The following is a 26,453-nucleotide window of genomic DNA, read 5'->3' on the forward strand; positions in this document are numbered from 1 at the left end:
ATAATACTTTATTATAACTATTTTACGTTAAGAACTGGTACACTAAAACAACGATGACAACTAGCTCAATTGAGTTACAAAAGTGAATATTGTGTTAAGTTGAGGTTTTAGCCACGCAAGGGTCTTTAATCTCATTTTGTATAGGAACGCAGTAAGGAAATAATATAAAAGAAACGTGCAGAGTAAGCTCGGCTGGAAAAAAAAAATCAGACATATAATGAAGCACCAACAAGTGTTCTGTTTGCATCTACTCGTGAAAAAGCTGCAGTAAAGGGAATGTGTGTCATCTGTCTTGTCTTGTACCTAACTTATCAAAGGACATTGCGAAATGCAGAAATTAAAACGCCGAGTCTTGCACCACGGAAATAATCACACTTTGTTTCCTGCGTTTTTAAAGCCTCTGAATCAAATAAAGATAAAAAAGAAACACATAATCGGGTAAACAGAGTTTAATTGCTTGCGCCGCTCTGCCCCTTACGGTGCCTGCCAGCTGCTGCTGTTGTTGAAAGACATGGGCTAAAAGGGAGAGGGGGAATGCAAGGAGTACAGCTGTACCAGGCTAACAAATGGTGTGCGTGCCCGGCGCACATGCACTATACCTGATCCGCCTGTTTGGGAGCACTTTCAGAAGGCCCACTATATCTCGCAAAGCATCGCTTTCGCGATAGCTAGCGAGACCTAAAAAACTTCTTGTTTCAACAATTAGAGGTATACCAAGCATAGTTGCGGAACGCCCCAAATACTTCTATGACCTCCTTGACACTATCCTTGAGAGACCCTCCATACATGGTGACAGAGCCCATGGAGTTATCCGTCTCCTAAGAGCTGGAGAACGTACACCAGATGTTCTTACCTGCATCCACTGTTTCACAGATAAGAAGCTTTTATGGCCAAGGCGGGGGTGGAAAAGGGGGCCAGCTCTTTTACTGTTGTACAGCTTCTCCTTTTCCAGGACCTCTTGACGGTCACGCTTGCTAAGTTTTGTTGCTTCAAAGCTGTTAGAGATCTCCTCATCTCCCATGACAATAAATATGGCTGGGCCCACCCATTCCGCATAGTCTTTTCCAGTGTTGTCCGAACACACACTGCAGCGTCACTCACCGAAGCAAAGAAAAGTTTGGGTCTGCCTGTGGAGACTGTGGAGGAAGGGACCTCCGAGGCTCGAAGGGCGCAGCGACCCCCAGGGATTCGGGTGGAGCATGGTCCCAGGGCAGCTGAGGCAGAACTGACCCAGCCCTGCCGAAATTTAAACTAGCAATGTCGAGATCTTGGAAGACTTGTGCTGCTCAGTAGATGATAACTCACAGAACAGTGAGTAGGAGACGGAGCCTCCCAGCTGCACTCTTCTACTCATATAAGCCTGTCCCGCAATGGGACTGGCCCTGCCTCACACTTCTCTCCTTCTCTACCGCAGCGGGCGTGGGGCCCAGGAGAGGCTTGATATTTATGCACCAGTTTACCTCTCTTTGACCTTCTACACTGCAGAAGATAACTTTAGTCTATACGGTAGGCACACTCACTGGTTGATTTTGTTTGCATTCTTCCCTTTGATGTTTCTTATATTTTCGTGGCCTTTACGTTTAGGGGTTGAGAAGAGGGTGGGAGGGTATCCACTGGCATTTATCCTTCATGATAGCTGTATATCTGGCCTGGGATGAAAGTGAGAGAGTAAACCTTTCTAAGTCATTAGTCCTCAAAGGCCAGTAGTCCTGCAATGTTTTAATGTTCAAGGTCTCAACAATCCCTCCAAACAACTGGGTATTTTGAGTGAGCTTCGTTTGCTGGGTACTGCTGTTCCTACTTCAAAAAACGTTTGACTGCAGATGTATAGCCTATTTCTATTCCACAACTCCGGTCAGGAATTGTTCCTCAAGGAAACAATACAGATCATTACGGCCTACACTGAGGGCCCCTGGATAATTGGAGGAGAATTTAACATGATCCTTAGATTACCACATGATGGATTGCAACAGTCATGGAGAAAACATCATGTTGTCACCTAAGGGACGGGCATTGCCGGACAGACTTAGGTCTAATAGATGTGTGGTGCAGGTGACACCCCTTCACAATAGATAACTCTCATTACAAATGCTCGAATTGGCCTTATATTTATAAATACCATATTGAAGACACTCTCCTGGAGGCCGACCACCTGACTCTGTTAGACCATTAGCTTTTGCTCTTCGATGGGATCGACCCCAGACTAGGCGCTCCGGTAACTCCTGCGGTTGAATGACTCTCTCCTCCAGGACTCGGTGGTCCTTGCTGAGGTTCGAGAGAAACACACGGAATTTCTAACTCTGAATGATATGGGGCACACGCACAAACTGGTAATTTGGGACACCTCCAGATGGTCATTCAGGGAGCATTTATCCAAGAAGCCGCATGCCTCAAACGCATGTGCGAACACACTAGTACTCGCCTGACCATGGAGTTGGTAGACAAACACTCCCTTCAACAAACTCTTGCCATAGGAGTGCTTTTTACATTTGCGCTATGGCGGATGCTGGCCTTTTACATATGGTATGGGACTGCCCAGACCTAGAGCATGCCCTTGGTCGACCGCAAGTTTGCACAGAGAAGATATGCCTGCTTAGTGCTGTATAGCAGGCAGCCAGAGGAAAAAAGTGGGTAATAGGTTTCTAGGCCTGGCCCTGGGAATAGCACGTAGAGACATGGCACGCCACTGGAAATCACCACATGGCCTGCCTCACAGTAGATATCTGACAGGTGGAAATATGGGCTGCGGCAGAGGTGGCTGCACTGCAGAATGATGAGTCAACGGTCTGCCCAGAAAACCAACTGCGGAGTTCTGGCAGGAGGTTGGCGGCTTGTCTTGTGACACTTCGGTTAATTTATTTGTTTATTTATTTAATGAGTTTTATATAGCGCTGGCTAGACCCGTAGCTATTAGAGCACTTTACATTCGGTTATACAATGTTACAGAAAATTATAACAATTACACATTAAGTCAAAAATAAACAACACATTAAAAGAGGAAAGAAAGGTGAGAAAAGTAGGGAGGGGGGGAAGTGCGAAGGGGAGGATGAGGGAAAAGACAGCAGGAGAGACGAAGGGAAGTCTGCCCAAAGACAGACTGGGTAAGTGACGACCGAGGAGGGAATCCACAGCCCGTCTCACCTTTATCTAAATAGGGTAGCTCCATCGGGCATCAGTCAATTAGCTAGGTCTCAACTGACGAGGGAAAGTTCACATACAAAGTCCAGTGGCAGGGGCGTGGCTTGCAGCTGTGGGAAATGGCCGCTGCCTAGACTAGCTCCTTCCCTCCGCTGATATTTCCACTATCCTACGCCATCCGAGATCGTGTGCTGCAGGGAGATGGTGGGGGCTTGACTCCCGACCCCCGTGCAGCCTTTTGGACCCCCTGACATAGTGTCTGCCTCCCGGGAATCGTCTAGACTGTAAGGTGCTCCGGTGGGGAAATGGCGGACCCGAGGTGCGGCCGGTGAGAAGAGGCGGCCCAGGAGTGTGACGGAGATCCTGCCCCGAGGGGTCTGCTGCCTGCGGTGGGGTGCAGCGATTGACGGCGGAGGCGCGAGACCTGGGCTGATGGGTTCGTGAAGCCTTCCTCAGCACTGCAGAAGAGCGGGTGCTGCTCCGGAGGACGCCCTGGTAATCGAGGCCCCGGCTTTGCGGCCTGAATGGTGAGAAGGGCTGAGCGGCGGCCGGCGTACTGGTGGGGTAGCCCTGCGGTGCCCTAAGGAGTGGAAAGAGGCTTGTGAGTGGTGACGGCGGGGGGCCTCGGAGGACACATTGGCCCGATTATTGCTGTGGGCAGGCGGAGGGGACCTGGGAGAGCGGGGCGTGGTGGCGCTATGGAGGCCATAAGATGAGCTGATCTGCGACCGCTGTGGCCTTTGGATTGCGTCCCCCCATAACGTGTGCCCGGGGGTGGTGACACTTGGACTCCCTGCGGGGGCTTGATAAGAGACTTGAAGTCGGTGGATGCCTGGCTGCAGGTGGTGGGCTAAGGGAGCGCTGGCTGTTGCCCACTGCAAGGAAAGGGTGCGGCCTGTCCAAGAGATTGTGTGGTAGGCCCCGGCAAAGGAGGAGTGCGGAGAGTGGCGTGACGGCAGTTGCATCGAGAGGCAGTCTGGGAGACGGTGATCGGCCTGGCTGGGTCCCCTATGGATAATTGATAGTGCGTGGGCCACTGCAGATAGAAGCCTGGTGGGACGGATGTGCGGGCGCTGTCCTGCTTGGGTGCCTTGTTGGTGAATGCAGCGGAGACCAGGACCCCTGGTGTGTGCGGCGCACTGAGATTGTGCCATGGCCCTTGAGGACCCCTGTCCCAGTGCCTGTACTGCCATGGTGAGAGCCGGCCCTCCCTGTTGCGCCCTGAGGAGTGGAAGCACTGGTACCAACGAGCCTTGCGAAGAGTGGGTATCCTTACCTGGACGTGGGGGTGGCTGGCCCGATTCCTGGGGTTAGCCATTGATAGTGAAGACCTTCTAGGCGAGTCGGGCCCTGACAGGAGACACTTCCCAGTGCTGAAGTTCTGGCTTGGTTGTGTCCTTCGCCTGGCTGCGGTTGTGTCCGCTGGCTGCCCACTACATCTGTTTGAAGATCTCAGGCTCTGCAATCATGGCTACAGGAGGGAAGGGTCCTAAGGCTAACGCCCAGAAACAACTGGCGAAGTTTGCATGGACTACAATGGGAGAAAAAAGTGATTCGCTGCGATCGGTAAGAGAGGGGTCAGCGGTGGCCCCTGCACCGGGACCGGAGCCGACTCTTCATGATGCCATGGCGGCAATAGGTGGGGTGCGTACCTCAGTGGACTCAGTTACTGTTGAGGTCTGGCTGCTTAGAGCAGACTTTAAGAAAATGGATGAGAAGGTTAAGGAACTTAAGCTAGTGACAAGCGCCCTGCAGACGGACACATTCAGAACTCCAGAGACAGATGCTCGACTTGCAGCATAAGCAGGCAAGAATGTCGCAACAGCTGGATAACTATGAAGGTCGAGCCCACCGGAATAACATCCGAATTTTAGGGGTTCCGGAATGGACGGAAGGGCCGGCTGCGGATTTGTACGTGGAAGAGCTCATTATGAAACACCTAAAGCCCAAAACGTTGTCCAGCTACTCTCTATAGAAAGAGCCCATAGGGTACCGGGTGGTAGACCTAAGCAGGGTGCACCTCCAAGACCCCTTATGGCCCGGGTGTTCAACTACCGTGATAGGGACATAATACTACAGACTTCACGGTCCAGCCCGCCCTTGAAGTTAGATAACTATGAGGTGGCGTTCTATCCGGATTTCACGGCCAAGGTTCAGGCACAGCGCAGAAGCTTTGAAGTGGTGAAGAAGGAGTTGAGAGATCGGGAGGTGAAATATGCGATGTTCTTCCCGGCACGGTTGGGAGTGGATTTGGATGGCAAGTCGTGGTTCTTTGACTCTATTCCAAAAAGGAGCCAAGAGGGAAAAGGGAAAACAAGGTCGCCCTCCACTCAAATACCATTCAAATAAAAAAAAAACATTGACCCGGGGGGCGTGGCTTGGAGGGCGAAGATGGCGGTCGCAGCTTAGAGGAGCTCCCGCCGGCCCATTCATAATCTGTTCATTATCCTGGCCCCCGAGCCCGTTAACTGCCCTACCGGTGTGGAGAGTGTTCCTGGTGGCATCCGGATCTCTCCGGTGTGCCGACCCGCTCCCTCTGCCGTCCCAGTGACCCGAGATCATCAGCAGCGAGGTACGGCCTGGAATTCACGGGCAGCGCCGGGACCTCGATTTTCGGGGTCGGACGCCGACGGCCGGTGGTCGGGCCGGTCGGGCGATTCCCCACCCGGAGACAGCAACACCGGAGCTTGTGGACGCCACTGTGGGGCCCTGTGGAGCGGCCTAGTACCTTGAGGCGACTCTGAGACAGCGTGGAGGCGCTGCGGCCTGTACGGACCCCGAGCAGCCGGGGCCTCGAGTTTCGCGACCCCGGGCCGGCCCGGGCCCGGATGACGGTGGGTCGCCGAGGCTCACCCCTGGTGTCGGTGGGGCGGTTGCAGCGCCCGAAGACCACTGGGCACATACAGGAGGAGCACGAAGGGGTGGATCGCAGCTGGGGCCCGGCTGCCCGGTGGCCTAGACTTTGCTCGTGAAGTAAGTCCTGAGGCGCGCTTCCCCTGGCCTGGCCCGGGGCCGCTTGGAACCTGCGGCGCGACGGAGGGAGTCCCTGCTGGATCCTGCTTCGGGCACTTGGGGCATCAGAGTGCGACTGCGGCCTGCCTGGCCCTGGGGACGCCGAGGCCTTGAATTTGGCGACCCCCCGCCGGGCAGTATCCTCGCTGGCTCCTGGACGAGGGTGCAAGCACTGTGCAGCCGGGGTGCTGGAGGGCCGAGCGCCACGTCCGATTTGGAGGGCTGGGACTGATTTCGCAGTGCTGGATGGAGCGGTGGATTGACGCTGTGTAGTGCCGTCCAGTGGAACCTACATACGTGCCTGGAGGTACGCGCCTGCTACCCTGGTGGGGACCGGGAGTTGTCCACAGATGGCCCGCGACAAACTGTGAGTGCCCCCCCCCCTCCTCCCTGGTGGGCCTGCTTCTATGGCGCAGTGAGGAGACTCGTGGCCCGAGGGGTGATCTGTACTATTCAGTTTGGGGGCCCGGGTGCCTGTCCTGCATCTGCTGATCTGAGACCCGAGTAGGGTGCGGGGGAGCCAGGAGGACCGACGCGGCTGGGCATCCCGGTGAATTGGGACTACACTGTACGCGCCCTGGATCATAGGTCCTGGTGGAGGTCCGGACCTGGTACTTGGAGGCCCTGAACAAGTAAGGAGACTGACTTATTTTGCACATCTGGTGGGGACGAACGTTTTCTACCGGGGCTTACCGCCCGGAACTTGGCTGCGGTGCCCGATATCTGGGGGTGCTCGCTGGAGACGGCGTCCAGGCTTCGACAGTGTCTTCTTGGCCCCCCAAGTGGACTCTGCTGTTAGATTGCTGTTTGGGAAGGCCCCACCGCAGGTGCAGAGCGGACCTTTCAGTTATCGCTCACCATGACGAGAGGTGGGGGCGGCACTGGTTCCACCAAACAAGGAACGATTGATAAATTCACTGGACCCAGTGGGGGATCCGGAGACTCCGGGGGCAGCCAGGGCACGGGTCCTGATAATGCGGCCTTGATGGCCGCCATTACACAATCCAGGGACATGCTTGATGCCAAGATAGGTGCGGTTGGAGCTGATGTCATGCTGCTGCGCCAGGACCTCCGCAACGCTGTTGCTCGCATCACAGAAACGGAAACTCGGATTACAGGGGTGGAAGATGATGTAGTGGCCCTGAAAAAGAAGGTGGAGGACATGGCCAAGATCCAAAAGGGGCTGGCACTACGCGTCGAAGATGCGGAAGGGCGAGCGCGAAGAAATAATCTGCGTTTCGTGGGCTTTCCAGAGGATTGTGAGAAGGGGTCCATGGATGCGTTCCTGACGCATTGGTTGGAGAGTTGGCTTCCCCCGGACGTCCTGTCGCGCTGCTTTGTAGTGGACCGCGCCCATAGGGCCCTGATGCAGAAACCGCTGGTGGGAGAGCGGCCACGTCCGGTCATCGCTAAAATCCTCAACTTCCACGACAGGGACACTATACTTCGTGAAGCGAGGGCCAAGGAAGATCTGTTGTTCGAGGGTCACAGGATTATGATTTTCCCGGACTATACTAGGCTGGTGCAGCAGCAATGTCGATCCTTCCAAGATGCGAAGGCCAAATTGCGTGGTCTGAAAATTCAATATTCACTGTTGTACCCGGCTCGTCTCCGAGTTGTCTTCCAATCCAAGACCCACTATTTTGATACCCCGGAGGCAGTGTTTAGCTGGACTGATGAGACGGTCAGGATCCGACCGAATGCCCAGCCGGGCTTGAACCCCGGAGCATCGCGTGGGTCGTCGCAGGAGAGGGTCGAATCTTCCAACAAGGGTAAAAGACACAGGAAGTCTCGGTCACGGCGACGCTCCCGATCCGGGGGCGGCCCGTTGGATGGTGCACAGTCTGACACTACTCAATCCGAGTCTGGGACCTGAGGGCCGTGAAGCCCCTTTCTTGCTTCCCAGGCGACACTTCGTCACTGGTCTATACTAGTGGCCCTGAGTAGTTGCCTCACTGATCAATTACCTGGCGCCTGGTGTGGTGAGATCTGGGCCATGGCTTGGCACAGGAGGGGCTTTATGAGTGTTGTTGAACTGTCCCACTCCGTTTAAGCGGTGGGTCACATGTGGTTCAATGGGGCTCGGGGTACTGACCCATGGGCGGCCTAGTCCTCTCACGTTCGAGGGGGGGCCCTAAGGGGAGGTACTGTTAGTTGGGGAGAGTAGTGGGATCCATTGGTATGGGTGGCTGTAGGCGCTCTGTTTTGGGCCTGGAGCTCCCCATGCCGCGACAGATACTTCAAAGTTCCGTGAGGTATAGGGGTGGGGGTGGGGGATGGACGGAGGTTGGGTAGTTGGGGGGGTTGTGTTGGTGGGCAGGGAGGTGGGGGTATGGGGTGGTTGGATAGGGATGCACGTGATTTTTGCTGCCAAGATTTCTGTAGTACAGGGAGCTTGGGCTGGGTCCTGGGACTTTCAGAGACTTTCCCATCGAGACTATGGGTGATTCCCCAGAGAAGGCGCCTACTAGTGGCTCCATGCGAATCCTCAGTTGGAATGTCAGGGGAATGCTGGACAAAATTAAGAGAGGGGCAGTGCTGCGCTGGGGTAAGAGGGACTCAGCTGATGTCATGCTATTGCAGGAGACGCATATGTTGGGAACGAAGGTTCTAAGCTTGCAACGGTTTGGATATACCCAGGTGTTCCATGCAGGTTTTACCAGGAGGTCGAGGGGGGTAGCCGTCCTCATTCATCGACGACTGTCTTATACTCACGAACGCCATTGGCTCGACCCCCAGGGTCGATATGTGTTTGTTAAGGGCATGATTGGTATGGAACCTGTGGTGTTTGGTAGTGTATATGCCCCCCCACCTCTGCAATGGGCACTGGCGGAGCGCCTGTTTGAATTGTGGGCTGAGATTCCGGACTGCTTGGCTGTGATAGGTGGCGACTGGAATGATGTGGTGGATGTGGGTCTGGACAGACAGAGAATGCAAGGGGCCGCAGTGGCAACCTCCCCTACACGTCTGAGGGCAATGGTGGATGGGTTGGGCTGGGTGGACGCTTGGAGACATTTGCATGTCAGGACGCGTGAATACACGTATGTGTCAGCAGTACATGGCTCCTTCTCCCGGCTGGACTGTGTGTTTGTACCAGGGGCCTTCCTCGATAGGGTGAAGCAGGCCGCGATACAACCTAGAGGGCTGTAGGACCACTCCCCGGTCGTGGTGCGGATCGAGCTGCGCAAGTCACACCGGCCGTTCCGGTGGCGGATGTCTTCGTGGCATCTCCAACAGTCAGATTATACGACATACATGCGCGGAGCGATAGCCCAATACTGGCAGGAGAACTTGACTGAGGGTGTAGATAGTGTGACGGTCTGAGAGGCCATGAAGCCAGCGCTGAGGGGCGTGGACATCGCCTGGTGTGCTGCCGCCCGTCGAAAGCGCCGGGAGGTCACAGTGGCAGCTGCAGCTAAGGTGAGAGCATTGGAGGATCGGTGTAGGGAAGACAATGGCGATGTAGCGTTAAGACTGCTCCTGCAGGCACAGCAATCCTATGCCTCGGTCCTACTAGACGAGGCTCGACAAGCCTGGCTAGCCACGCGGAGCAGGGTTTACCAATGGGGCGACAAGTCCTGCACCATGCTCCACCGGTTGTGTCAACAAACTCTACAGCCGATCACTCTACCGGGTCTCACAGACGGGGAGGGGATTGCCATGACAGATCCTGCTGCCCTTGCGGCGAGTTTTGCTGACTACTATGCGGTACAATACGCCCCACGGGACAGTCTCCCACCGGAGGCCATTGACAAATTCATAGCTGACCTTCCCCCCCGGGCGATATCGGATGAGGCCAGGACGGCTCTGGACCTTCCCCTGACTGCGGAGGAACTGGGTGATGCACTGGGACAACTCAACGCTGGTAAGGCGCCCGGACCGAGTGGCTTTCCCAGTGAATTCTACAAGAAATTTCACTTGCAGCTGGGACCGCACTATCGACGGGCTTTGGAAGCAGCGCGGGAGTGTGGTAGCTTGCCGGTGGACTGGCGTCAGGCTGAGATTGTGGTGTTCCAGAAACCGGGCAGGCCTCCCGATAGGCACGAGTCGTATCGCCCAATATCTTTAATCAATTTTGAAGCCAAATTGTTGGCTAAAGCGTTAGCGAATCGTCTCCTCCCGTATATAGTGGATTTGGTCCACCCGGATCAGGCGGGCTTTATGCCAGGCAGAGCGACAAGGCACAATATCAGACGTGCGCAGGTGGCGGTAGATGCGATGGGGGCGACAGAGGAGCGGGCGGCGCTCCTGCTTGCGGACATCGACAGAGCGTTTGACTCTGTCAGCTGGACTTACCTTTTTGCTCTATTGCCGCGCCTCAATCTGGGTCCGGTTTTTGTCTCATACGTCAAACTGCTATACACTGACATCACCGCCTCGGTACGTATTTCAGGAGCCATATCGGAGAGGTTTCCGGTTGCTAGGGGACCCGACAGGGGTGCCCCCTGTCCCCGTATCTCTTTGAGTTGGTCATGGAGCCACTAGCTGCATGGGTGCGCATTGATGCGCAGCTTCGTGGCTTTGTATGGGGGGCGGGACTCTCAGACAGGATCGCGCTCTATGTGGATGATGTCCTTTTCTTTTTAACGGACCTTGATCGTTCAGGCCCTCGAATTTTGGAGATACTGCGCATTTTTGGTGACGTCTCGGGACTCTACCTCAATCCGCGAAAGTCGACTCTCTGGGTGCTAGGGGGACGGTCCGAGGTGTCTTCTTGGGCATCGGATCTGCAAGTAGCGATTGGTGGACTGAAATATCTGGGAGTTTTCCTGTCAGAGTCTGCTGCCATTGCATGGGAGCGTAACATACAGCCGGTATGGGACAAGGTTCAATCAGACGTCAAAACATGGTCGCGCATGCCCCTTAATATCTATGGCAGGTCTGCAATTTTCAAGATGGTGGCCCTTCCTAGACTACTATACCAACTGCAAAACCATCCACACAGGGTGGACCCGCAGTGGTTCCGTCGCGTGAATTCATTGCTGGGCCGCTTTTTATGGGCTGGGGGCGCTTCCAGAGTGGCACTGCGGACTTGTTTTTTATCCACATACTGTGGAGGTCTCGCAACGTCAGACATCTTGTCCTACTACCAAGCCTCCCATTTGTTGGTTTTAAACGAGTGGTGGTACGGTGGACATGGCGATCCGGCATATGCCCTGGAACATTTTCTGATGGGGGATGCCACGCTTCATACACTCTTGTATTCGGCCGGGCAGCGGAGGAAACTGCCGCAGGCTACTCAAGTAGTCTTCCTGATTTGGAGACAGGTACTGCGTCGCATGGGCTGGTGGGGACGGCTGACGGCCGAAACTCCACTTTGGAATAACGGACAGCTCCCTGAGCTGGCCTCGCTGCAGGGGTTTGGTGGCTGGGACTCCATAGGGATCTCGTCACTTGGCCATGTCCTTACCGGGACTACCCTCAAATCCTTCCAAGCACTCAGCACTGAATTTGACATGCCTAAGACCCAATTTTTCAAATATCTACAGCTTCGACATGCTCTTGCGCCGAGTCTGGTAGGGCTGGACCGGCTTCCGGAGCCCCGTGGAAGCTAAGCTTTTCATGGGAGATCTGGGGGATAAAAAAGTCTCCAAAATTTACCAGACGCTGGTCACTCACAGCTCCTCTTCCCTTATGTCGTTGAAGGCCTCCTGGGAGGTGGATGTCGGTCCGTTGGATGAGGATGACTGGCGGGAGGCACTAGAGTCCCCCCGAGGTGCGGCAATTGCAGTGAGATTACGGTTCATACAATATAAGTACCTGCATCGGGCCTATTACACCAGAGAGAGACTGTGGAAGGCGGGCCTTATTGCTTCCCCAGACTGCCTGCGCTGCGGGACTGAGAGAGGCACATTGGTGCATACTGTATGGTCGTGTGTGGGCCTGGTCCGGTTCTGGAATGGAGTGTGGGACTGCTTATCGGAGGTGCTGGGGTGGGATCTTCCTCGTACACCCAGATTGGGTCTTCTTCATATCCTAGATCAAGTGGGAGTTAACATCTATAAGCGTCATCTCCTTCTGCTGGGCCTCGTCGTGGCCAAGAGGGATCTGGCGAGAGCCTGGAAGAGTGATCGCGCTCCCCCACTTGGCGCCTGGAGGGCGGGCTTAGACTTCCTCATGGGGTTGGAATTGCCAGTGTTTGAGGCCAGGGGCTGCCCTCGGAAACATTATAAGATCTGGAAGCGGTGGGCAGACTACAGGGACCTGACCTTGGAACCTCCCATTGAAATGGATGATGGACTGTCTACTGATAGAGACCTCGGGGCCTAGGTGGCTCCATGACACCTGTTTTTGCTTTAATGTATATAATGCAGCTGATTGTGATCACGTGCACCGGGTTAGGGCGGGATAAGGGGTGGGTAGTGGGGAATATTAAGATTGTTGGGGGGGACAGAGGGGTGGGTGGGGCCAGTTAAACGTTTAAGCTATGCATATACTCTATTGTACGTAGACCACTGACGTGTTCTCCTGATTTTGGAGGACTGTACATATGATCTGCTTAAACTTCTAATAAACACGGTTGTGAAAAAGAACAAAAAACATTGTCCCTCGGACGTTGCTACTTTAACATATTATTTCAATAGAACGACCAAATGTCAGTTTCTACAGTAGAAACTGACATTTGGTCGTTCTATTGAAATAATATATTGAAGTAGCAACGTCCTATGGACAAGTTTTTTTTGAATTTGAATGTTTTTTTTAATTTGAGTGGCTCTTTGATTCACCAGAGGTGGTCTGGGACTGGATGGAGGGCTGGAACACGGTGGGGGGCCGCAGGAGAGACCGCCCTAGCAGATCTGGCCCACAAAGAGGAGTCCGGCTGGAGGCGGCGAGCACGGATCCTACTGCGGATACTAGTCGGCTGGAGGAGCAGGACTGATAACTCTGGCGTTGGGCTGAGGAGTTTGGATCTAGCAGTTTACGCAATTAGAGGGACATGGATGGGGGGGTGGGCAAACTCACTTATGTAAGACTGTTTAGGTACTCAGGGATATATGGTGCTATTTGCTGGATTTTTTGATGTGATATGACGTTGCTTTGTTACTGTAAGTAGAGGATGGCTACGAACTACGATAACTGTGACGTGTATCTGCAGGGGGGGGTCGGTTCCCTCTGCATTTCTAGCATTTCAGGGGGGGTGAGAGGCACTCTGCTGTGTTTGGGGGTGGGTAGTTCTAAATCCACAGGTAGGGAGGGGGTGGGCTTGGGGGTAAGGGGTGGAGGGGGGTGTTTTGCAGCTATTTGCTGTTTTCAAAGTGGTGGTGAACTCATCTGCTGCGGATTGGATAGCTTTCTTAACATGTGTTTCGGAGACGAGTTCCGCAATGACTGTACTGTGTTGCAATGTTCTGTTTTCTTTGTTCTTATTCAATGCGACAAACTTAGATGGGATGGTGTTGCCTTTATTTGCAAGTTGCGTACAGAAGTGATTGCTGTATTATTGACCTCTTTGGCTAGGAGTATCGCCGTGCTGGGAGATGGGGGCACATGTATCCTGGTTAGGAAAAACACACCATTGATCGTACATAACACATGGGCGGATCCGGGGGGCGGTTTGCGGTGGCTGAGACCCAGTGGGAGGGGAGGGCCCTAATTGTAGTTTCTGTTTATTTGCCACCAGCGTTGGGTAGAGATGCCTTAATAGAACTAGGCCGAGGATTGACCAACCTTCCTGACGGTACTTTGCGAATGGGCGGGGACTATAGCATGACAATGGACGACACGGTTGATAGGTACCCGCAGAGGCAGGGGGCAGGGCCGAACGAGCTTATGGGGGAATTTACCTCAGCATTGGGCCTCTCAGATGTGGGAAGGGAACTGCAAGCTGTAGGCATATTTTTCTAGTGTGCATGGCAGTCTCTCCCGAATAGACTCATTTTTAACATACACGTCCTCAGTGGGTAACTTTAGGCATCCCCGGACATATCCCCGAGGTATTTCAGATCACTCCCCAGTGAGAGTGGATTTCACTCATGGGGAAAGGCAGCAGCGATGCGCCATTGTCATTAACCCGTGGCTGTTGAAAATTCCGGATATCAGGGAGGAGCTCGGGATGCAAACTGGTTACTTCCTGGAAGAAAACTTAGGGTCGGTGGAATCGGCGCAAACGCTATGGGAGCCGTACAAAGTTGTTCTAAAGGGATATGCCTGTTCGTTGAAAGTGAAATATATTGCAAAAAGGCGTGAGATCCTGGTACAGCTAGAGAGAGCCCTTCGAGAGCTTGAGGCAGCTCACGTGTTACATCCTTCAGAGGAGGCACTGCATTGTTTGACATTAAAGCAGTACAAGCTCAAGGCACGGGAACACATGTTGGGTAAACAAGCAGCTACCCAACATAGGCTCTATGAGCTTGGTGACAGGGCAGGAAAGGCGTTAGCGTGGCTGGAGAGAAAGGAGCAGAGTGCGCGGTGGGTGCCCCGATTAATGCTGCCCAGTGGTGAGGTTCTACATCGCCCCGGTGATATAGCGGCAGGGTTTGCAGATTACTTTGAGATGGTGTACTCTCCCTCCACGACATATACAGCAGAAGACTCACATCAACTTCTGGCGGATAGTAACGTACCAACTCTCTCGGATATGGATAGGGATCTATTAGATGCGGATCTATCAGATGAGGAGATCCAAAAGGCTATCAGCCAAATTAAATCTGGGAAGACGATGGGGCCCAAGGGTACCCCAGTGGAGTTCCTCAAGGCTGTGGCCTCCCAAGTGGTCCTGCACCTGTGGGCAATGTATCAGGAAAGCTGGGAGAAGGGAGTTCTGCCGCCTGACCAGCGTCTAGCCAGTATAGTTTTTATCCATAGGCCGGAAAGCCGGTGGACGACCAGGCAGGGGTGCCCTCTGTCACCGTTGTTGTTTTCCCTCATGCTGGTGACCTTGGCGGCCTCAATTCATCATGACGTAATGGTATGGGGTTTTAGATAGTCACCAGAAGTGTGAAGATAAAATATCTCTCTATGCTGATGACATATTGCTATATCTTGCTTCTCCATACAAATCAATTCATACTGTTCTTAACATCTTCACGAACTTCGGGAAGTATTCGGGGTACGCAATTAACTGGAGTAAGTCCGTGTTGTATGTGCTGCATGGGCAGACCCCCCCCGTCTCCCTAAAGACTGTGCGCTGGTGGTCTCAGCAAATGGATTTAAGTACCTTGGAGTCTTCATCACGCCGGATCCTGCTCTCTTTTATAGCCTCAATTTGGCACCCCCGTTGGCCAGGCTGCGCTTGGATGTTAAGCATTGGAGGTAACTGCCTCTGTCGCTGGTGGGCCGCGCAGCTCTTTTTAAAATGCTGGCCCTCCCACGTTTTTTGTACATTCTCCAGAACTGCCCGCACAGGATTCCAGATACATATTTTGTAGCGCTGGAGGGGGAGATAAGCACGTTGCTATGGGATGGTAAAGCCCAGAGGTATGCTCTTCAGAAATTGATGAAAGGATGGTATGATGGGGGCATTGCGCTGCCCGATGTAAGGTTGTATTACTGGGCCTCGCAATTGGTGGCTATGAATAGATGGCGGTACGCCCCGCCGGATGACCTGGCATGTGCCCTGGAAAGGTATCAGATGGATCGTTCGGGCTATCTCGGGGCTCTGTACTCCCGCACTAAGAAGCAACAATATATTGGCCCCACTCTGCATACGGTACAGATCTGGCGGTTGACTAACTCACGTCTGGGCTGGGCAGGGGTGCTCACCAAGGCAACTCCATTGTGGTCTTCACAGAAACTCGGAATGCTTTGCTATCACCCGGGGTTTGATAGGTGGAATGTCATTGGTATCTCAACAGTTAAAGACCTGGTAAAAAGAGGAGCGATTCTTAGATGTGAGGAGTTACAAAGGCCTACCAATTGGCCTCAAGAGAGGTTTTTAGGTATCTACAAATCAGGCATGCTTTGCAGGCGGCCTTCCCCAGTTGCGAGGACATAACGGAATCGTCACCCCTTGAGGATCGCCTGTTGGATGGGCTGTTGCAGTCCAAGGCGATCTCCTTGACCTATAAAAAACGTAGTAATAATTTGCCTGATTCCTTTGGAAAGCTTAAGGAGCGCTGGGAGGGAGACCTTGGGCCAATTGATGAGGAAGATTGGCGACAGATGCTGATGTCGCCTAGAGAGGCTGCTATCATGCTCAGATTTAGGCTAATCCAGCTTCGTATCCTACACCACTCCTATTTGACAGGAATAACACTAGCAAAAATTGGGTCTCGACAAGATGACCTGTGTTTGAAGGGTTGCCGACAGCCGGCTACCTTTTATCATATGGTGTGGGACTGCCCGTTAGTGCGGAAATTATGGGACAGGGCCACAACTCATGTGCAATCAGCCTTGGGGAAGACGCTCAGCTTGACGCCCCGCTTGGGCCTGCTTAATGTATGGGAAGATACAGACCTGACTGAGACGGAGCAGCAGTTGGCGATGCTGGGCTTCACGCTAATCAAGAGGGAGATAGCGAGAGGGTGGGGGCGGAGTGGCGCCGCCGGCAGTGGCAATATAGCTGAAAGACTTCGACAGATGTATGGTAGCTGAGAAAGAAGTGTTTATAGCTAGGGGGTGCTCGAAGACGTGGGATAGGAGATGGTCAAAGTGGAATTCCTATAGGGGGGAGATATGTGTATCACCTGTGGTGGAACTGGAAATGCGGAGAAGTAGAGACAGCGAAACAACTGTGTAATACATATGTTTTTCCGGCCTTTGTCCCAAGTGCCATGCTAAATGTAACTTGCAAGTATTGTTTGTAATTACTGCCTATTTGTCTGCCATGCAATTTATCAATAAAACTATTTAAAAAAAAAAAAGAAAGTCCAGTGGATAAACAGGGTGGGAACTATGAGCAAGGACGGGTGAGGGCAGGGGTCAATAGCTGGAAAGAAGAGAACAGTAGAGCGGTAGGGGGTAGGATGAAGGGGGAAGAGGGAGATAAGCTCAGGAGAGATGCAGGAGAGTTTGCCCAAGGACCGGCTGGGTAGGTGATGGCCAAGGAGGGAATCCATAGCCCATCTCCCCTTTAGCTCGCGAGGTAGCTCCACCAGGCATCAGTTAAAATGGCTGGGTCTCAGCTGTCGATGGAGAGTTCAGAGTCAATGACTGAGGCGACCATCGTAAGGTTGTAAGGGGGGGGGGGGGTGAGTTGTTGATGAATTCAGAGGATCACCATAATCCGGATGAAAGGGGGTGCAAACTAAGCAGAGGATCGGCATGATGAACAGAGCCATGGTCCGCATGTCTTTAGGGGGAGCGTGTGATGTCGAGTGATAACCGCCAGAGGGAGAAACAGCCGCCATTAGCAGGCTATTCCTCCCTCTGTTTCTAATTCTGTCCCAAGAGGCCTTCTCAATACAGTGTGGAGATAGGGGTGGTGTCATCCCTCATAGTTGCCTGCAATGCATGGACTCCCTTGACTGCTATTTTAGGGTTAAGGCTTCCACCTGCCATAGACTCTCTGGCGCAGGGGTTGGACAAGGATGCCTTTGAGCACCTGAAGAGTGCTTTATTTGCCAAGTCCGTGCCCCCCCTCCTTCTGTGCCTCCCCCGCCACAGGAACCCGCAGTATCTACGGCACCTCCTTCCCCGTCGCAAGATGGGGGTTCCTCTACTGACACGGACGACGATGAGGGGTCTTTGAGTTCTTGGCGCCCGTCCAGTTCCGCGGGCACTTTGCCTAAGGATGCCTCCGGTATGCTGGATCCGGATGATATTATCCATCTACGTTCCGCAGCCTGGGCTCCTGGGGACAAGGTGGCCAAGTCATCTCCCCCGACGTGCTGTCTAACTGGGCGCAGAGGGCAATAGCCTTTATGGGGAACGCCAACTGTGCCCTGTCGACAGAACGCCGTCGCTCTTTGCTTATTAAGCTCGACCCAGAGTTGAGCGACTTGGCATCTTCCGAAGCTGGAGCTGTGGCCCAGGAGGGCCAGTTTAGGGACCCCTTTGTGAAAGAACTGGGGAAATTCGTGGCCACCTTTACCCCATTAGATAAGGCACAATCGAATATAAAGAGAGTTTTTCAGACTCGTTTCTGCCAAGGGGCCGGTAGGGGCCGCGTGACCGGCCTTGGCGGTCAGCAGACCAATGGTAGGGGACCAGTGGGCAGCGCTTTCCAGGCCGCGGCAGCTTCAAGACTAACACCGGCTGAGCAAGTGCGTATTGGGGACTGCTTAGCGGATTTTTAAGACACATGGGCGCTTCTAACGGCAGATGCCTGGGTTCTACAGACCGTGAAAGGTTTTCATATAGAGTTTTACGACCAACCACGGCAGGGCGAACGTCCACACCCCACTTCTTTCTCCGCCCCGATGCCGAGCTGATCGACGAGGAGGTGTCCGCTCTACTCAGGAAGGGCGCCATGTGTCGATCAGCTTTGCACCCCAACGATTTCCTCAGCAACGTCTTTCTGGTGGAAAAGAAGGATGGGGGCGACGCCCGGTGACCGACCTCAAAGAGTTCAACGGGTGGTTGATGTACCATCATTTCAAGATGGAAGGAATCCATCTTTTACGGGATGTTCTCTTACCACAGGATTGGATGGTCAGGTTGGACCTCACGGATGCGTATCTGGTAGTTCCAGTCCATCCTCCTCATCGACGTTTCCTCCAGTTTCTTTAGCGGGGTCAGGTTTAGGAGTTCACCGCCCTTCCTTTCGGGCTGTCTTCGGCACCATGGTGCTTATCAAAGGTGCTTCACCCGGTGGTAGAATTTCTGAGGGGACAAGGCGTGAGGATGATTGTGTATCTAGACGACATCCTTCTTATGGTGTACTGTCCACAGACGTTGATCTCCCAACTGCAGCAAACGGTATCCCTTTTAGAGAGCTTAGGTTTTGTCATCAACAAGGACAAATCTATCCTTTCTCCGACTCCAAGTCTGGTCTTCCTCGGGTTTGTTGTAGATTCCGTGAATTCTTTATTGAGTCTGCCTTCCCGCAAGATGGCAAAGATCCGTCACACCTTGAGACAGACAATCTCCAGGCCCAGGACGTCACTCCGTCAGATCGCTCGGGTGGTGGGTCTCCTTTCCTCCTCCATCCAAGCGATCTTCCCAGGCCCTCTCCATTATCGAGCTTTGCAGCGCCTGAAAGCGCATCACCTCAGGAAGGGGCTATCGTACGACCAGTCAGTTCCCCTGTCAGAGGAAGTCATAGAGGAGATGACATGGTGGCTGACCCATATGGAGGCCTGGAATGGTCGGGCAATCTTTGGGTCAACCCCGGATTTAGTAATAGAGTCGGACGCCAGCAGGTCCGGTTGGGGTGCCCGTTGCGGAGAGTTCTCCACCGGCGGCGTGTGGTCATTAGACTAGCAGAAGTTGCATATCAATTGCTTGGAACTTCTCGCGGGACCATTCGCCGTCTGTTGTTGGGCCACACATCAAGTGAACTTGTGTGTTCTGTTGAAAATGGACAACGTATCAGCAGTCCGTTACGTCAATCGTCTGGGGAGTAACCATCCCCGCGCATTGGCAGACCTAGCCAGAGAGTTTTGGGAATATTGCTGGGCACACCAAGTCTCAGTGACAGCAGAGTATCTCCCAGGGCAGGCCAATCGGGTGGCAGATTGGCATTCCAAACATCCTAGCGACTCCAGCCTGGGGAAGCTGGATGTTCCGGTCTTAAAATGGTTGGAACACCTCTGGGGTCCGTTTTCGGCAGATCTCTTTGCGTCCCGTCTGGATCATCAGCTTCCGTGCTTTTTCAGCTGGAGACCCGACCCTCTGGCGGAGGCCACAGGCGCGTTTCTACAAGATTTGAGTCTAGAGAAGGATTATGCCTTCCCACCGGTTCGAACGGCGGCCCGGATACGTCTGTTGAAGCCGGATGTGGTGGTGGTAACGCAATATTGGAAGTCTCAAGTCTGGTTTCCAGTTCTTCTGGAGCTTTCTTGGGATTTTCGTATCCTATCCCCCCCTCTACCTCATCTTCTTCTGAATCTGGACGGGGAGCGTCACCACCTCATTCTCCAAGGGTCTCTCCACCTCATGGCATGGAGGCTTTCAGGAGACATTGGTCGCTCTTGGGCCTTTGGCAAAGGCCTGGGCAGACAGTACATCTAAATGCTATCGGTCCGCGTGGGCGCTCTGGTGTCTTCGAGGGGATTTGGATCCCGTGGTCGCAGGTGTCATTCCCGTGTTGAATTTTCTAGCTGAATCCGCTACAGAGGGGCTGGCTTACAGAACTATCACAATGCAATAAGATTGGCGATCTCGGCAGCTCATTGTCCGGGGGACGGTGCCCCGATCGGGGAACACCCCTTCATCTGTAGGCTTTTGCGAGGGATCTGTTTGTCTTTGCCCCCGGAACCTCGTTACTCCGTCCTTTGGGACGTTAATTTGGTCCTGAACCTCTTCTTGTCCTGGCAGCCTAATAAATATCTTCTCTGAAGGAACTTTCAGCCAAATTGGCCATGCTTTTGTGCTTAGTCTCTTGTCGCAGGGTTTCGGACGTCCGAGCTTTGGACATTACGGCGAGAGTCTTCTCCCCAGAAGGGGTACGTTTACTCTAGGTCGCCGTACTAAGTCAGATTCCAGGACAATCTCTTATACAGCCTTTGCAGATGTCCCCAAACTATGGGTGGTAAACTGTCTGAAATCCTATGAGGAAATGACGCTTGAATTTCGCCCTCCGGGCGAATGGCAACTCTTGATTGCCCTACGGAAACCGCATCATGCTGTCTCTTCCCCCAAGATGGCCAGATGGGTGAGCTGGGTCATGCAAGAGGCGGGTATGGACACGAAACAGTTTGGGGCACATTCGGCTAGGGGGCGATGGCCTCGAAGTCTTTTTCCTTAGGAGCTTGGTTAGAGGACCTTATGCGTGCGGCAGATTGGTCTTCTGATTCCACCTTCAAGAGGTTTTATTTCAAACCGGTGGTGGAGGTTGCTCAGTTGGTGGTAAGTAAGCTTTGAACTAGCATATTCAGAGGCTCCAGTCCTGACATAGAATCGAAATTTGCCTAGCTTAGTAACAGTAAGTTTCAATTCTATTAAGGACACGGAGGCGAGGATAATCCCTCCCGTTGCACCGTTGGTGTGAACCCACCCGTACTTACGTAAGTAAACTAGTTTTATGGTTTCTGATGCAAGACGTGTTGCCCTACTCAAAGTTTTTGCAGCTTGTGGTGTTAGCTTTTGGGAAACGGTGATGCAGTAACCTCACAAGATTCTCTTACATTACAGGACACGATGGAGCCAAGCAGGACCAGTAACAATCAGGCGTGACTTGCGCGAAGAAAGAGGGGGGTTTCTCAGGATGGTGAAGCTTTCTAGGTGCCATTGACCGAGTGGAAGGACTCCGTTGCTAGGTTATCCCTGGGACTCATGGGCGTTGATGTTTTATGACTGATTTTGGACTGATTTTGCTCATTTATGAGACAAATGATGTATGTTTTCTCTGTAAGGAAAATAATTTTGTATTACTTTTCTGGCTGCTGTGAGTTTTTACATAAGAATAAAGCGAGGAAGAAAAGCATAATCCTCGCCTCCATGTCCTTAATAGAATTGAAACTTACCGTTACTAAGCTAGGCAAATTTCGATTGGCAGGGACAAAATTGAATGACAAAAAATACATGGATTTGACGTACACTCTGCACCCAGATTGCGCTTTACTGACCTAAAATTACACGCAACCAAACCACCAATAGAGTAGAAAGGGTTCTATGGGCCCTGGTGCATAGTTCATATAAAAAATATATTGCACGTTAATGAAACAAAAATAGTCAAAATCGTGCTAACCTCCATGTACTGAAGTGCATCCTTTGAAATGTGTTCATAATCGGCAGCACAATTCCTCGCATTGTTTTGCATGAACTTTAAAAAATCTGCTATTTCTTTATCCAACATCGCCTTGTAATTCTGAAAGAAAAAGAAAGAACTGTAAAGTTTTAAACCACAAGTGAACAACTGCCCTTTTAGCATATGATCAAAATGTCTTGTATTTACATTAAACCTCTTCTGGGGAAGAGCAATAAAGTGGGTATATGTTACAAATAATGACATCTTGAGTTTATTAGCAGTCTAAGAATTTATAAAACTAATACAAGCTAGTGAAATTTCTTCATTAAGAACTCCGTTTTTGAAGATGGAGATCCAAATCCAATTTCTACAAAAATGCTGAAAACTATAACAATAAACGTTCCATGCACGGGTATACCATCAACAATTCATAGCAGAAGGAAACCAGACAAAAATAATAATAGTAAGATTAAAATGCCTAAAGTAGTAGTTCTAGAGTGAATGACCACATTTAAGACAGAGAAATAACGACAAATGAAACAACTGGCAAAAAGGCAAGAACTGGCAACAAAGGAGGTCAGGATCTCAGTGCGTGTGGGTACTGGTGAGTACTCGAACATTGAGTGAGTCACAGACCTAGTGCATTGATAAATAGCAGTTAAGTGGCTGCATGTATGATAGGTGAGGACAGAGATGAATGAGTGAATATGTAATTGCATGCATTGGTGGATCGATCACTGTGAGAGTCAAGAATGAGTGAACGGGTAAGTGAGAGCATGGATGAATGAAGACAGAGTACACAAATCTATAAGGCTTTGGCCTCTGATCATAGCAATAATAATTACATAAGAATGATATGAATTGTCAATAATTTGCCAGTTCAACTATTACACACGGAAAAAACACCACTGTGCCAAGAGTGGATATTACCTACAACATGATAATAATTATAATAATTGTGCCAGTTCAAGCATTACTGATGACAAGATACTATTGTCAGGAGACACAACACAATATTTCAAGACTAATTAACATTTTGCATGTTGAAATTTGCCACATCACTCAGCATTATTTGACACATGTTCATATTCACACCACCACTTATCTAATTTAATGTCTGAACATGCATTGAAGACTATCTTGCCTGACTAGATTTGCACCATCACTCATTAATCATAGGCCATGTTCAGGTTTGCTCTATCACTCCGTAATCATTAGTACAGGTCATCTTTGGTCTATCACTACCTAATCCTCATGCATACTCGGAAAAACACCATTGCAAATTTTATCAGAACCAATCCCACCTATAAAGTGAAATGAAAAGCTGCTTTCCCAACAATACCTCCAGCAATGATTGAGAATCTTGTTATTCCTGATCTAAGACCAGATTTACAGTGAGATTTCATCTTTCGGATTTTAGTGATTTGGGACCCTTATTTACCTGAGCTCTATATCAATAAATATTTCTGTAGATTTTGTTCATTATAATAGTTAACCAGTCGGTTTCTAATGACTGTATTTATTGTAATTGTTTCTACCTTTGATACTTTCCTATCCACTCATGTGACATTTAGCTATTCTACAAGAAATGTACAAGGTTAAATACATTATCTTATCTTTTACTTTTGTTAAGATACCATCTTTGTACTAAGGAAATGCTGTTTAATGGTGTTCATATTCTTCTTGTAATTCTCCCTAAAGCAAGCACTTTGCTGCCCACTTGTTCATGTACAAACTATGTAAAACATGGTCATCCGCTTAGCCATCTGCTCTGCACCACCCACCCAACCCCTTCTGAATTCAAACTATGTGCACACCGTGATAACATCATTCTGATTGAAAAGCATAAAAAGCCAAATTTAGTTTTAGGCCCTAATCATTCTGTTCATTATTCTGTTTTACCTGTCTCTTTCCCAGAAACTGTGATGCATTATTATCGTGTAAAGAAGGACATTTTATTTGAGGCTTTTTAAATGTGTGGTTAAAATAGCATGTTTAAGTTGCACATTTTGTCTGGTAATAATCTACAGCCTACTTTGAAAAAAGGCTTAAACGCAGTCTTACTTTTAAGTGTTTTTTCCTCTTATTGTGTGTTCCTGGGAACCTTCGTGACTAGAATATATTGCAGGAATTTCAGAGCAGCAGAGGATGTTCCAAACATAGATCTGTATAGGTAGCGTGACTTTTAGAGTCACGAAAACAGGAAAGTTGTACTTTACGGAAATGTGTGTAGTCTGGGTGGGACAGAACGGAAAAGCAGAAAACTTTTTCTATTGCTAATATTGTACTGAATTTATGGCTGTTTGCCAAAAATACAATTAAAAGGAGGACTCGCAGTGTGTGTAATTTGAGGCTGACATCGTCAGCGAAGAGATCCCCTTTGCTCCGGCCTGCCGCTGAAGAGTTCCCTTTCGAGAACTAATTTAGTCGTGCACAATTTGAGGAGGATGACAGACGCCAGTTGAGACGAAAGATCTGTTTTTTTTACTACAAGCATACTGGTCTGGGGGACGTCTGCAGCAGCCAGAAAAGGTAAGACAGAAGGGCAATCAGCGATTCCTTGTGTAGTGATCCACAACCGCTCCAAAAGGAGATGTGTATTTGGTTGATCTTCGCAGACCTTTGTTTAGGAATCGTCAGAGAAATAGATGTGTATTTAGCTAAACTTGGCAGACTATTTTTCCCTTATGGAATTATTAGAGAAAAAGGAAATATAGAAGACGTATATCCTGACAGTTTGAATTTGGAAAACGTCAGAGAAAGAGTATAAGTGTGTCATATGAAACTCTCTAACATCTTGCTTATCTAGGGATAACTGAAGACCTGCATGCCTATTAACTTAAAAAATCAACTCAACCTAACTGTAATGCACATGAACTTTGTGAGCAAATGTGACACGTTAACAAGATTTAAAGGCATTTTTATTGCTCATTCACTTTTATGAGCAATAAAGATGCCTTTAAATCTTGCTATCTTGTCACATTTAATCTGCTTTCAGAGAAAGAGGTCAAAAGTCAGTTTGTCTTCCTATTTGACGGAAAGGGCGAGTAGGACCTAAAAATAGCTCACCCTAATTAATTCTGGCTCACAAATGCAAGTGGGAAAGTGGATTTTTCAAGTCCTATATGTGAGGGAACAGTGTCCCTAACAGGAGATATTTCCGTAAAATTAAGACAAGACAATAATTGAAAATTGATGGGTCAAAAGACATATTAGAATGGGCTAGTAAGATACCTAAAAACTCAAGTGAAAGAAATGGATACTAAACTAGCACCCAACAGATGAAGTTTGATTTAAGGGCATGATCAAAGATATATCACGAAGAGGGTAAGGGGTATCGTGACATGGCCACCAGGGTAATGGGAATAGAGAACACAATTGAGAGACTAAGCCATATTGCTGATGACTTTTCACATAAATATATGAAAATCTATATTATATAAGACAGATGAAAAGCCAGTTGTAAGGGATATAGGATATGATGTAGAACTCATGAATGTGACGGGAAAAGATGAGGAAGAAATAAATTCAGAACGGAGTGAAATAAAAAGGGTTCTCAACTGTGAACGCATGTAATTGTGGCAAGAGGCTGAGAAGAGACGCTGAAATAAACAAAAGAAGATTAGGGTAACAAAGTGCCTTTGGAGAACAAACAAGAGCAGAGCAGGTGTTTCCCAGTAGTATAACAAGGTCTGGGCATCAATTTTGAGAAGGGTATGATAGAGTAAGGACAAAGACCCCTCCGGAGGGAGCAAGATTCCTTCATGTACGAAATATGCAGGGAATCACAAGTTTAATACAGAGAAAAGAAAGGAAAGGGAATAGTGACTTGACACTCAATTAAATAGTAGCAAAGGGAGAAAACAGTTGGTATGTTGTTGTCCCATTTACTAATAACCTTGTGGGGTGGACAGAAGGTATGGTGCCACAGATGAAAGTGTGGTCAAGAGCAGGATCCTTTGACACCGAATTGATAAATATGGCCGATTTATATATTTTTCAAGGTTATGGGGACTGAGAGTCGGATTATGATTACATGCAACAATGTCTGTTTGTGTGGAAGAAATATGCCATAAGGTATTGGACACCTTATGAGGGACATGGTGGCAGGCATATAACTGTAACGCAGATGTCACTGGTGTATAAGACACAATGATCACAGCCTGTCTATGCTCGATGGTAACACATTGATAAAGAAAATCTAAACTACCAAAGGCTTGTCTTCATTACATGAAGGAGCAGCGAAATGGATAAATGCTTTTGAAAAAGCAAAAGCTGGGATACCTTTAGCTCTTGGAGATGTAAAGAGCCTGCTGAGCTCCACAGTAGGGGATGCGGTGGACAGTATAATGAGAAGTGCAGAGATAAAAGGAGTAACTATTACTAAAGGAAAATATGATGGGTCTGCTTTTGGAGTAGTAAGCTCTAGGGTGTGGACTGACTTTAAATATAGGTACCCAGACCGATCAGACATTGGGGCATTGATGACACAAACTATGTCTCCAGGACAATCCTGTGCAGACTTCATAACAATGATGAAAAAAAAAGTGGGAAGCAGATGTAGGACCTGTAG

The 26,453-nt window shown here is 50.4% G+C and overlaps 1 protein-coding gene across 1 annotated transcript in view; it reads right to left on the reverse strand.

Moving 5' to 3' along the window:
• ICE2 (interactor of little elongation complex ELL subunit 2) overlaps positions 1 to 26,453 on the reverse strand; it is a 747,964-nt gene that overhangs the window by 653,537 nt on the left and 67,974 nt on the right. Inside the window, exon 4 of the mRNA XM_078680821.1 lies at positions 21,881 to 22,000. Coding sequence (XP_078536947.1) covers positions 21,881 to 22,000 — 120 coding nt within the window. The remainder of the gene's footprint in view (positions 1 to 21,880; positions 22,001 to 26,453) is intronic.

The sequence above is a fragment of the Lissotriton helveticus genome, chromosome 3_1 (genome assembly GCF_964261635.1).
Source record: "Lissotriton helveticus chromosome 3_1, aLisHel1.1, whole genome shotgun sequence".
Taxonomy (NCBI): domain Eukaryota; kingdom Metazoa; phylum Chordata; class Amphibia; order Caudata; family Salamandridae; genus Lissotriton; species Lissotriton helveticus.